Genomic DNA, 13,103 nt, shown 5'->3' with positions numbered 1-13,103 from the left:
TGAATGAATGAATGAATGAATGAATGAATGAATGAATGAATGAATGAATGACAGATATAACAATTTCTTTCATTTATTTAACAATGCTCTCTTTCTAGCACCTTCTGCTACGGCCAACATATTAGTGCCAAGATCTCTCACACATGGTGAAAAAGGTGACCTATAGAAACAAATTTCACACACAAAAAATTTACTGACCGGTTTTACATAGGCAGACAGCATAAACAGTCAGTAAACCCTGTGTGCTAATTGAGGACAGCACAGCTGAGCCTCAATGTAACGAAGCCACAATTCCAGTTGAACACTTGAGTCAAAAATTTTGTCAGAACAAGGCTTGGTTCAGTAGTTCAAAAAACTTAGCCTCTTAGAACAAATCTGGTGGATAACGGTAAGGTATTTATGGCCAAAATCCTGCAAGAAATGTGAGTAGATAATTTTACAGCTAGGTGAATCAACTATTCGTCTGTGTGTTACGAGTGTCAAAGGGGTGCTTTAAATGAAGATTTCAGTCTTATTTGTTTGCTTTAAATGAAGATCCAGTACATCTCAACCTCAGAAAAATTGCTGTCATGCCTCACAGCACTGTAAATAATTTAATTTACGTATTACCTTTTCCACAGTCAGTTTCGGTTTCATTTCAACTGTGTTAGGACATCATGACGTAGTATGTGCTCATGTGAGAATAAGACATTGCAAGCTTTTGACACTCGATACGGCTCACTTTGCCATCCTCTATGCAGCCCTCACAATGAGTAGCAGCATACAAGGCGACTGAGTGAGCCAGAGCAGGTGTCAAAACGTTGCAGTGTCCTGCTTCCATGTGACCACATACTGTGTCGTGGCATCACAACACAGTGTCCTCCAGGAAAGCTAAACCCAAACAGGCTGCAGAAAAGGCATCACAGTTAAACCTCAATATAGCAAACTCGGCAATCTGCTTCTTTATATTGAAATTCAACATTTTACGCAAATAAGTAGCCACTGAGAGATTTTTCTAACACCCAAAAAAAAAAAAGGAAATCTGAATGAGAAAAGAAAATGCACTTCGTTGAAATTGAGAGCCGGTGCCCAAAGGTATGGTTTTGTGCTGTGTCGAAGGTATCTTAACATCGGTGGTACAAAGTGAAGCCAGCTGCGCTTTCGCGTCCGCTCCACCCGCATGGCTGATAGCATCACCACAGGAAACAAATGCTTCGTTTGGCTCTCGCGTCTACACGTCTCCGAAACTTGATATCACACAACCTACAGTACTAAATGTGCCCAGCGTGGTTGGTTGGTCGCATTGGTGTTGTACTGCGAAGCACAAGGCCGCGGGATCAAATCCCTGCCGCAGCGGCCGCATGTCGACGGGGGCAAGATGCAAAAACACCTGTGTGCTTAGATTTAGGTGCATGTTAAAGAACCCCAGTGGTCAAAATTAATCTAGAGTCCACCACTGCGGCATGCCTCATAATCGGATCATGGTTTTCACATGTAAAACCCCGTAATTTAACAGTACTAAATGCGCTGGAAGACAGCACACATGATGTGACACCATTTCGGCATGGCCAGTTTTTGCACATGCGGCAGATCACCTCTCAAACAGGGCGTATGGGCTATATATGTGCACAGTCGTGCTGACAGTCATGCACAGCCATAGCTGCGCTAGAAAAGGAGACTTGCACCAACCTGGCCCCCCCACCCTAATCGCGTGGTTGTTCCCCTCCCCCTTTCCCCTTACTCATGCAGGAAGACGGCATTCATCAAGCCACCATCCTCCTTGGCTCACCCTTGCAAGCCTTCATTTGCACCCAAAACATACAGCGCGTGAGGTGCAATAGGATCTTATCGCACTTGGACTTCATATGGAACATGATGCTGCTCTGCTTCGGAGGTTACCCTTGGTAGCGTGTGCGATTTGAGAGGTGCGCTCGCAAGCAGCGGCTTCTAATTCAACAATTTGACTGTCTGTGTCTATGTAAGTTTCCAATTATTGTCTGGGTATTTCATTGCGGCGGCAGTGAAATTTCGTACAAGTTATAAAAAGTTAAATAATTCACTATGTTGAGAATTTCGTTATGTCAAGATTTAACTGTTTAACTAAAAGTACACTCTGGCGCCTCTCACAATATTTTCTAGAGTTTAAATCGAGTAATAGATCATTCGCAAATCGGATTATTGGAGTATTCGGACACCCCCAATAAAGGTAAAGATTGTGACTCAATATTACTTAGCTAATTCGTGGTAAAAGACATGTGGTCTTGAATGGGGCTCAGGCCACGAAACACAAAATAAGGAGTGAAATTGTGAATTTCATAACATGAAGGTTCATTATATCTAGATTTAACTATGTGAAACAGTGATCATATTTCTCTAAGTGCTTCTTGACCCTAACTGAGCTGCTTTTCTGGTACACTTCATTCCACTGTGTCTTGTCCTTACCAAGTGAAACAATGACGAGGGTACAGCCCATTTTGAACAGTACTTCAAATGTATTTGTATAGTCTAAATTTACAGTTATCAACCATATTGACTGCGTACACTAATCCTTTATTAACAAACTGACTTTAGTCACATTACAAAACTATCATGTTTGCATGTCCAAATGCAAGTAACAAGCGCAACAGACAGAACTTCAATCTCATAAATGCTCACCTCCCCGTGAGAATTCCTTCTTGAGGTTTTCTCGACTCTCCTTTTCAACGTCATCCTCTCCATCAGTGGAATGGGTGTCCAAAAACTCATTTGCACAGCTGAAATAAAGTACGGGGGAGGGGGGAGAGGAGAAGAAATGTGTTTTTTTTCTCTCACTGTAATGTTTTTCACGTACAAAAAGACACTGTGAGAGTAGACAAGAGCTTCTGTTTCACAAAGTGATAACTCCATATCACTTACAGTAGCTGTTTTCTTGGTTTCTTTCGTGGGGAAGCCTCCACTGTAGAATTTTGAAGAGCAGGCAGGACTGAGACATTTCCATTTGCTGGAAAAATGCAAGCATAATGTTACTTACGGGCCTACAATTAAAATATCAAAAGACGCTGTTAACTAGGAAGCTGTGTGCAAAGTGGTCGCCCAAAACAGCAACAGTGGGGCTTTGCACAAGTGCTTGACAACAATAAAAATGATAATAGCTTTTGAAACTCTTGCATGGAGCTGCTGATGCTTCAGAATATCCACCAAAAGAAAATCTAAGTAATTGGGCAGGCCCGAAAAACAAATTTCAGGGAAAGTAATTTCATTGCATTTTACAATGTAGCTGCATGAAAGCTCATTAATATAATTTTGGTTGGTTCATTCTTCTTTGGTTGGTTCAATAGTTTCTTCTCAGAATTTTGTGTTATTATAATTCGTGTTCTGATATACAGCCTGATCTACCTCACGTCAACAGGAATTGCAATCCAATTCAATGTCAAATGAACTGCTAGTTAGAAAACACGACACAGTAGGCAACAAAATCACACTGTAGAATGAATGCAATACTCACGAGGTGTGTCGCATGCATCTAGAGGCTCTTGCTTGATGTTGACTATAGGCAAGGACGACGACTTGGAGGCCTCTGGTAAAAGTGGGTCACTTGCAGTGCTACTGCTATTGCTGCTTTCCTGCTGAATGTCACTGCACAAAGAATACATTTTCAAGAGAAAATAATGAGCCTTTAGCAGTTGAAACAACACTAGAAAAATAAAGAACATCAGCAATGATGTGCTGAAGATTTGTACACAAACAGGTCAACTAGAAGTTAAAGGCCAACTGCAACGAAATTCTGGACTGCATAAAAAGTCTAGTTTCAGATACTACAGATACAAAGGAGCCTCTGTGCAAAATTTGCCGTCTGAAATACGAGCAGAAGCGTCATGAAAAGCTAGCAAAAATAGTCGCCTTTTATAATGAAGCTCAAAAAATGTAGGCTCTCGTGTAATCGAGAGTGGATGTAAGCATGAAATGGCTACAGGCAAAGCAGACTGGTTGGAGATGATACTAGCCACAATCTTAAAAATGGGTGTAGTGCATGTTCACATCGGCACACCCCACCACATCACACCGCACCACGCCATACTGTGCACTGGTCCATATGGATGCAATAGTTTCCTGTCAAAGACAGAACCTCACTGCAAGTATTGCCTCGGTCAAACGTCCATTTGCGGTTTGCTGGACGCTGCCGGCATGGACGCTGCGGAGCTGACGGACCGCTGGCGTTGAAAAGAGCACAGGCGACTCTGTCTCAGCACCAAAAGATGACAATCAAGTGCATAGTGCCCTGCACTATGCACTTGCCTGCATAGTGCCTGTTGAACCTCGCTATTGGAAATGACAAAAAACTCCAGCATGCTAGAAGTTACAGCTTTAGTGATATTGTAACCAAAAATTTGGAAGAATTCGGAAGCAATATTTTAGTAGCTTGTTTGGGAAATAACTAGTGTTCAAACTAGTCTTGATTAGCTGCCCGGATTATCTCTGTTTGTTCTCGCCACTTGCCCGGATGTTCTCGTTTGAATCCCCGAATAAGAGCTATGGCTTTTGGCTCAAAATCACTTGAAGGATGCCGACAACGGGAGCTAAAAGCATTTCATGCTTAACAAATAAAAGCATGCCATTTCGCCGGAAGTGACACAAGACCTAACAAGCAACTCCTGGGCATGACCTCCAAGACTGCAAAGGTGTGCACATGCAATCTCTGAGGCCACGTAGCGTAGTGTAAATATTGTGGCCGTCGCAAGGTGCCCCAACAAGCCGTCTTGCCGTTGAGATGCTTGGACTACGACATGCCCTGATTGATCTCAGTGGTTCATCCGGCGTGTTGACGTGAGGATGCCTGCAGCAGGCTGATAAATCTCAGACACGGCATGCTAGGACTTGCGTCATCGCGACACCACCAGGGTGAAGGCATAGTCTGCTTAGGTGCAGTTCAAACGCTGCTTTAAAAAAAAAAAAAAGAAACTACAATTACTAGCTTTGTGGCTTTGCCAAGATTGGTTCAGTGGTATAGTATGTATTTACCCAATTCTAATGTGCTCCCAAACATAATGCGTACCCAATTTTCGCAGTCATAAGCAAGAAAATAAAAGTGCACTATATGTAACGTGCTGCCCATTCAGGAGCACTCCTGCTCCTGTTCGCCCATTTGAACACAGCTACTCTTGAGAAAGCACTTTGGGGACACTTGTGAGTGCCCCTGTTCACCCAACAGAATGCACCATTACAGATACTGTACTATCGCTTTCGCGAGACTCTGCGTAGGACTTGTCGAAGTATACATATCCGACAGTGTCCCGGTCACTGTGCGCAGATAGCGAGCTTGGCGCAGTGCCAGAAACGCCGGTGGCCAATTACGCCGATGCATATAGTGCCGGGTAGCACGAAATCTGTGTCGTTCTTCTCAATCCCCTTTATCTAAGGCTGGTCTTCCAGAATTTGAACTTGGCAAAACGCAGTGCATGTGCTCGAAATGGTGGCACACTGAATACATGTCACTGAATGGGTCTAGCACACTATCTGCTTATTTCCTGGCAACTACTCACTGACTTATCTACAAATAATTGCTTTGTTTATGCGTGCCACAACACAGAGCACATTCTGGGACGATCTCTTTCGAGGATACTCTTGCTTTTGCAAGATTTCGTGTGACTGGCGCTGGGTGAGGCATCTATGAGTGGCAGCCTTCTTAAGGGAAGAAGTCTGTCTTAAAGCCTTTTTTTAAAGGTTTCTTTACACCAAATTTAATAAAATTGAACAATACTGTTCAGCTTTTTGTGCTTATTAGCAGTATGAAATCATCTTTATAATATGACAATAGTCTCAAAGTTAATTAAAAATAAATTGCTATTGTTTCCAGGAACAATGGAGCAAAGACTACTTGCCAAAATATTGCTTTAGGCACATAGCTCAATACTAGGAAGCATAAGGTCCACAATGGTAGGAACACTTTTGCAGTATAGCAAGTATTAACAACTAAACAGCAATTCAATGTGTTGTGTAAAAATGTAGCAATCGTAATGCTTTATTCTACAGTCAAGAAAAATAATTTAGATCCAGAATTTGAAGATCTGCTCCTACCCTTGTGTGCATTGCGCATTTCCCTACATGCAGTAATAAGTTTCAATTCTAGTTGCCCTGGTGGCTGAGATGTCACTCCTGAAAGAATGCACAAAGCCCAAAATTTGTGTTTTGTGAAAATGCAATAAAAAGGAACAATACACATTTCTAAGTGAATACTACAACAAAAAATATTGTAATATTTACATTGCTAGACAGTTAGGAGGAAGGAGGAGGGAAAGGAAGAAAGGAAAGGTAGGGAGGTCAATCAGACGCTAGCCAGTAGCCACCAGTTACGTGATTGATCTACCTACAGCTACCCAAATACCATTTAAAAAAATATTTTTTGAGCAATTTTCTTGCCTCCAAGACGTTAACATGGTGCCAAGCATGCCATCGTAGCACAGCACCAGTAACGCTGTTGCCTATAGATGCTAATGCGTTTGCCACTACTTCAGCAAAATCTTGTAAATGTGAAACTAGTCCCGAAAGTGACTGTCCAAGAATACTGCCCCGCACTGTCACCAGCATTTCATTCAGCAGAATGGAGAGCAAGCATCAGTGTTCCTACATTTTTGCTGCATTTCTCATAACATGCTTTGCAAAACGAACTCCAGTCGATCCCGGATATATCAAACTCGAAGGGGATCACGAAATAGTTCGATATATCGATAATTCGAAATATAAAATATGCATGTCAAAAGCTTCTCTAACAACTCCACACATCTCAAGGCAGCTTCCCGATGTCGCGACTAACGGGAACTTACCTATCTGTGCCTCCAAGACGCGCAAAAAAACAAAAACGCAGCGCGATGACCAGAGCACTTTATTTCGGAAGAAAAAAATCTGTGACCTTTGCTTGTTTTTTCTTCTGCACCATCAAGTTCATCAAGCTGTCCTCAAGCTTGTTGATAGTGTCCAAATGAGAAAGGCCAGCTCCTTCCATTGTGCCACAACAGCGGTGAATGACGCTGAAAGCTGATGCAAGTTCAGCTGCAGTGCATGGTGGTTGGTCCTCTTTGTCGGAACCTTCGCGCTGCTCGAGTCTGCGTCCTCGTCACCTATGATGTCGGCCACAATCTCCGCATCAGCGCAATCCACTGCAGCTTGCATGCCATGGTCAGCACTGACGAAATCGCGTGCTGTAACGCCGCCTGGGCTGTCATGAGCATTGGGCCATCAACAGGTATGTTCTTGGCATGTGTCTCCAAAAACCAGGCGTACAATGCCTTCTGGACCTTGTCAAAGGTTGAGACGCGCACACGACACGTTCCAGGGCGACTGGACTGCACTGCCTTCAGCTTAACATCGGCTTTGTTCTTGAGGATTGCACACAGGGTGTTGCGAGGAATTCGGAACACTGTGGCGACCGGCGACTTTTTCTCACCAGCCTCCACCCATCGAATGATGTCCGCCTTTGTTGAAAAATCCAAATTCTTGCGTTTTTTTTGCGGCCATGGCTCCGGAACACGTGCCAAAAGCGGAAAGAAAAACGCACTGCACCACACGAGTCTCAAGCCTTCACATTGGCCCCGTGAATAAAAGGAACAAAGCGAATTGAAAGACACACTGCTGCGCATCTACACACTACCAAAGCCCAAGCTGCACTGACCTCGTTCGTCTCGCTGTGCCAGCAGTGTCAGCCAACCAAAACACAGGAAACGGGCATCTGCGATCAGCGTGGTTTCTCCCTCCCGCTTCCCTTTCACACCCAATCGCACTCCAAGTGCTTCTCTTCACGTGCCTTTTATCCACACGCCCCTTTCTCAGAGTGCGGGGCGGCGCGCGTGAGATCGCGGGAACATCGCTAGAGCTTCGTGAGGAGAAGTGCACTTGCGGGGGTGGGAGCGATGGGAGAAGCGCACTTGCCGGGGCGCAGCTCAGCACGGAGTTCGATACATCGATATGCCGATGCACGGGAGTTCTATATACGCGAACAATAGCGCTATACTTTTGCATGGATTGCTAAGGAGATTTTTCAACTGTTCGACATAGGCAATAATTCGATATATCCGAGTTCAATATATCCGGGATAGGCTGTATAAGGTGATCCTAGGAGCATACCTTGCAGGTTTCGGTGAAGAGGTAGTTGAAAGTGATGCAGGTGCTTCAGAACGAGGACTGGCAGGTTCCGATCCAGGAAGCGATGCCATAAGGTTTTTCTTTACACTCAGGTGGGCACTAAAGGAAGAACAAAAATAAAAATAAGATATGAGAACAGTGAACAGCCAAAACAATGAAGGATGGTTTACAACAAAATTTCGCTCCCCAGGCAGTGCTGCCCATTTTATAGGGGTGTGTGAATACTAAATTTTCAATTTTGAAGTGAATTCGAATAATGAAAACCAAGTTCAAATCGAATCAAGTATTTTTCTATTGTTTTTCATATATAGATAGTATAGGTACTGCAAGACAGCAATGTTTCCCCAACCATAAGTTAAAACACACACACACACACACACACACACGCACGCACACACACACACAGCAAATACCGAGCAGGAAAATTATGCTTTGTGGTCAACAAAATTCTTTAGTACAACGCTTTTTCTTGACTGTATCATAACTGCAGTTATTTATTGTTGTCATTAAGGAAGGACAGCTGCCTGACATGTTCAGGGAGCACCAACGTCCTACTGCATGTTACAATTCCTCCAGACACCGAAAAGTGCTGTTCACTGGACACACTAGTGTTTGTTATCAGCAGGTACTTCTTTGAAAGCCAAGCCAACAGTGGGCACCATGCTTACAACACCACTCACATGGATCTTCTTCTTGGCCCAAAACTTCATCATGCACATATGCTTGTGGCAGTGAAAATTGCTGCCACAAGCAAGTGAAAATTGCTGCTGGTTGATGAGCTTATCAAAGTCTTGACAGCGATGATACGGAAGGAGCCTCTTCAGAAGCTTTCATTTTTAAGGACATATCTGGGTTCCTTGGTGTTGAAGTTTTCCTTGCTAAAGCCAGGTTCTTGATCCAGTTTGCCATCGAAGCATCTTGGTGGTACTCAACTACTGTAGAACGAGGGTCTAAAAACATGGCTGAGCTTGCTACTTGGTCAAATTTGTAGTTTCGAAACCATGTTTTCAAGCATTTGGCCAGATCAGTAGCAGACAAAGGCATTACCGCATGGTGGCTGGTGTTGCCCACATGCATGAAGAGGCAGCACAGTGTGGACCCTTGAGCTGATAGTTTCGGTTAGCTATAAGCACCAGCACAGGCCTTGTGACAGCACTCCCTTCTTACTTTTGATATGCTTCACTGCCCAGCTACTATGCTTTACCGCAATACAATCTGTATTCTTCGCCACATAATACGGCTGTACTGCAGCGAAGCTGACTTAAAAACCCGACAACAGCAATTTTTGGAGGTTTTAATATCTCGAATAGTAAAAATGCCTATCTAATCAAATCAAATACTAAGCGGTTTGAATCTTCGCACACTTCTACTATCTTATTTGCGCAGGATGTTCTGATTATTGCAGATTACAGTACAGTCTTTAAAAGAACTTCCAATAGGTATTCAAAACAACGATGTATAATTCACTTCCTGGGGAAAAAGGGCTCAGTGTGAACAATTAGGTAGTCATAATGGTAAAACACTATTGCCGAGGTCTTTGTGTCAAAACTGAGCTATAAATAATCTCAAGAAACTAATTTGGTGCTCCAGTGAATTGTACTGTACAGATAAAATAAATTGATCCCACATGAACTCTTTCACTATGGGTTCCCACGAAAGCCTACCACAAATTTTCATAGATATGCTTGAAGACACTGTTACTAGCCAAAACATGCTGTGGGATATATTACAGACATTGTGATAACTTTGTTCACTATGCAGCTTTGGTTGAGGACAGCAGTAGTGTGTTGATACTAAACCATTAGAAATTCTGCTGTTCTCACTATTATGAAGCTGCCCCAAGTCAGGCGCCAGGTGAGCAGCAAGAAAGGAAGGCTTACCTTTCAAACGTTCGTTTCCTCAAAATGCTAGGACGGGGCGAAGTGTTGTGGTTCGGTGGTGTTGAGCTGTGTGTAGGTGACAGCAGATTTGATGGTGTCACACAGCTGTAGGCCTGTGCAGGTGCCGAAGACGGCTGAGAAGTGACCACACCATCGCTTCCCGAGTTGCTATGCGCTGTCAAACCTGCACACAAACGACAACATAGAAACAGTCACAATGCGATGTTCAGCTTTCAGGTAAGCAGCTGTCCCTAATGTGTTCCCATCCTAATTAGGTGAACAGGACCTGCCTGGTGAAACTGAAAACTAAGCTTCTTGTAGCATCTTAGTTCCTTTTCCACTACACAGCTCCCTGTTCTGTTCCACTGCAGTTATTCCAACATACACGATGCCACAACCACTAAGCCTGTACAGTAGATCATTAATGTTTGCTATTGCTATCAGAGATTGAGATCTGGAGAGCTTCCTAATGTGGTTGTGCAACTGCATCTAGGATGACGATGACGATTACAGTCAAATCTCGTTATAATGAAGTTGCATATGACACAAAAACAGCTTCGCTATACCCAATGTTCGTTATGTACAACTGCAATGTCAGTGAGACCATTTTTTTTTCATTTACTTCGTTATATCTGACAATTTGTCGCAGTATCTGTGTTTGTTATATCGAGGTTTGACTATATTCCCTATTCGACGCATACTGTACAAGTGTACATACCTGTGGACGTGAACCCTGTTGGCTGCGCGTGCAGAGCACCGTGGGAAACCAGCTGCTGCTGATGTTGCTGCTGGTGTTGGTGCTGATGTTGCTGCTGTTGTCGGCTGCTCATTGAGTCCACTGCTACCATGAGTGGTGCGCGTACTGTCGTGGCCCCCAAGGGACCGGAGCCCATTGCTGAGCCTAGTGGTGAGGCTACGCCCAAAGTAGCTGCTGCTCCCAACGGCTGTTGCGTGCTACCCAGCGGAGGAGGAGCAGCAACAGCAGAAGGCGCTGCCTGACCAGTCCCAAGAGGTACTGCACTGACAACTTGACCTGCTGCTGCACCTATTGCACAACAAGACAGTGGGATGGGCATTCAGGCATTGGTAAAATTTTGAAATGATATTTGTCAGCTCACATGGATGTCATACAGATGCCATCAGATGTCCAAGCACTGTCCCGCTTCAAGTACACTCAAACCTTGTTATAACAACATGAATATAACGAAGTAAATGCAATTCCCCTTGAAATCAGCATAGAGGTCCGTGTATTTAAAACTTAATTTTAATGGAGTAAAACTGTTCTCTCAATGGATATAACAAGCTAGATTTATTTTTGAATCCAAAAGTACTGACCATTACACACCGAGCATATCACTTTCTGTCAGGTTCCGCCCTCGTTCGGCTCGGCAGTTCAAAATTCCTGTGTCGAGTGTGCCATCGAGCAACACTGGGATTTGTCACAGCTCTATGTAGCTGCTTGCAAGGTGGCTGCACACAAGCAGCACTTCTCTCTTATCTTATCGCACCTCTCTCTTGCTGCAGCATGTAGCTGGCAAAGCTAAGCTCACTCTCCGAGATTGCAATCCTGAAGGCCTCGCCTATAGATGATGATGCTTGCCTACAGCGTGCTAAAACTAGTGCCTCCACTTCTCTCTCCCACTGCGGCGTCTCATGCTGGCTAATGGAGCTAGGCGTGACCCCCGAGATTGCGTGGAACCTATATGAGCCGGTCAAGCCAAGCCATGCACTCACACAGCAGAGCCATGGGGCCACGAGAGAATGACGGATCAGATAGTTTCACTTTTACGGGCCAAATGCGCCTGCATATACAGCAGACAGTGTTTGTGGCACTGTGCTAAGCTCTGGTAGCCAGGTACTTCGACAGGTTCATGAAATCTCAAGAAAGTGAAACTATCTCCGAAAGTTTTGGTGGTTGCCCAAGAATACCACCCCAGCTGCATAGTCAGCGCACCATGTAGTGCGCCATGTGCTGCTCGAACATGACGAACTTTGTTTGCATTGCAGTGTGCTAGCTGTTCCCTTCAACCACGTCGCTTTTTCGCGAGTTTCACTACAATATGAGTGAGCCAAGTGGAAAGCGGAAGTGAAACACCATCACATTGGAACAGAAAGAGGCTATTGTGTAAGGTGCTAAAAAGTTGCATGTTGCACACACTGGAGAGGCTTTTACTGTTCTTTTATGCACAATACATCGCACAGTACATCGGTGTACTTCTGCATGGTATATTCAAGGGGATATTACAACTGTTCGATATAGACAATACTTCGATATCCGAGTTTGATATATCCAAAATCGACTGTATAATCATCATCAATATGAGCTTTTACCAGACTGAGCACAGCACTAAATGCACTTGCACACAAAAGCCAGAATCTCTTACCCATCGTAGGCACCACAGCTGATGCCAAGGAGTTGGCACCCAAAGGGCTGGCAGCCCCAAGGGGAGATGGCGAGCCTAGGGTGGTGGTAACTCCGAGAGCCGGAGAAGCACCTAGCGACAAGGCACCTATGTGTGCTGCCGTCGGCTGCTGCTGCGGTTGCGACAGCTGAACCTGCTGTTGTTGCTGCTGCTGCTGTTGCTGCTGCTGCAGGGGCTGCGGCGGATGCACCACAGTAGTCGCTGATGAAGTCATGGTGCTTCCACTCACTAGGTGCGGCCCTGTACAAGTATCCAGATGAAAGGTTTAAGGAAAGACCAGGAAACAGCGTGCAGATTTTTTTATTCATGCATGCTGTCTGTCATATGAATCAGAGGGATGCAGGACAATCCTAGGAAAAAAAACTGGGTGAGTTGGAATGTGCTTGTGACATAACCGAGCAGGAAAGAAGGAACACGAACGCTGTCTCTCAAGACGCATGGATGCAATTGTAAGTCAGTCCCCTTTAAGAATAAGTGCTCATATCTGTATCACCCTTATTAACTATGCATTTGGGTCTATATACATGCTTTTTCAAATGGTTTTGATTGTTTCAGCATACTCTGCTTTGTATATATTGTTCATGTGCTTTCATTATACCTTCAGTTGAAAGACAGAGCTTGTGTTACCTCTTATTTTCTCATCCTTATCCATTCTTTGCACTGCCATATCTTGAATGTGAGAAGGGTGTCACCCCTGCATCACAGC

At 44.2% G+C, this 13,103-nt stretch overlaps 1 protein-coding gene across 7 annotated transcripts in view; it reads right to left on the bottom strand.

Annotated features, from left to right (window-relative positions):
• Sap130 (Sin3A-associated protein 130) overlaps positions 1-13,103 on the bottom strand; it is a 117,913-nt gene that overhangs the window by 17,430 nt on the left and 87,380 nt on the right. For all 7 annotated transcript variants that reach the window (XM_075681593.1, XM_075681592.1, XM_075681591.1 and 4 more), the window contains 7 exons: positions 12,359-12,637; positions 10,693-11,019; positions 9,975-10,158; positions 8,077-8,193; positions 3,464-3,594; positions 2,875-2,959; positions 2,635-2,732 (listed from right to left, as the gene is read on the bottom strand). In XM_075681593.1, coding sequence (XP_075537708.1) covers positions 2,635-2,732; positions 2,875-2,959; positions 3,464-3,594; positions 8,077-8,193; positions 9,975-10,158; positions 10,693-11,019; positions 12,359-12,637 — 1,221 coding nt within the window. The remainder of the gene's footprint in view (positions 1-2,634; positions 2,733-2,874; positions 2,960-3,463; positions 3,595-8,076; positions 8,194-9,974; positions 10,159-10,692; positions 11,020-12,358; positions 12,638-13,103) is intronic.

The sequence above is a fragment of the Dermacentor variabilis genome, chromosome 2, assembly GCF_050947875.1.
Source record: "Dermacentor variabilis isolate Ectoservices chromosome 2, ASM5094787v1, whole genome shotgun sequence".
In the NCBI taxonomy this organism is placed as follows: Eukaryota; Metazoa; Arthropoda; class Arachnida; order Ixodida; family Ixodidae; genus Dermacentor; species Dermacentor variabilis.
The sequence above is the reverse complement of the archived record's forward strand: the minus strand, read 5'-3'. Positions and strand labels throughout refer to the sequence as shown.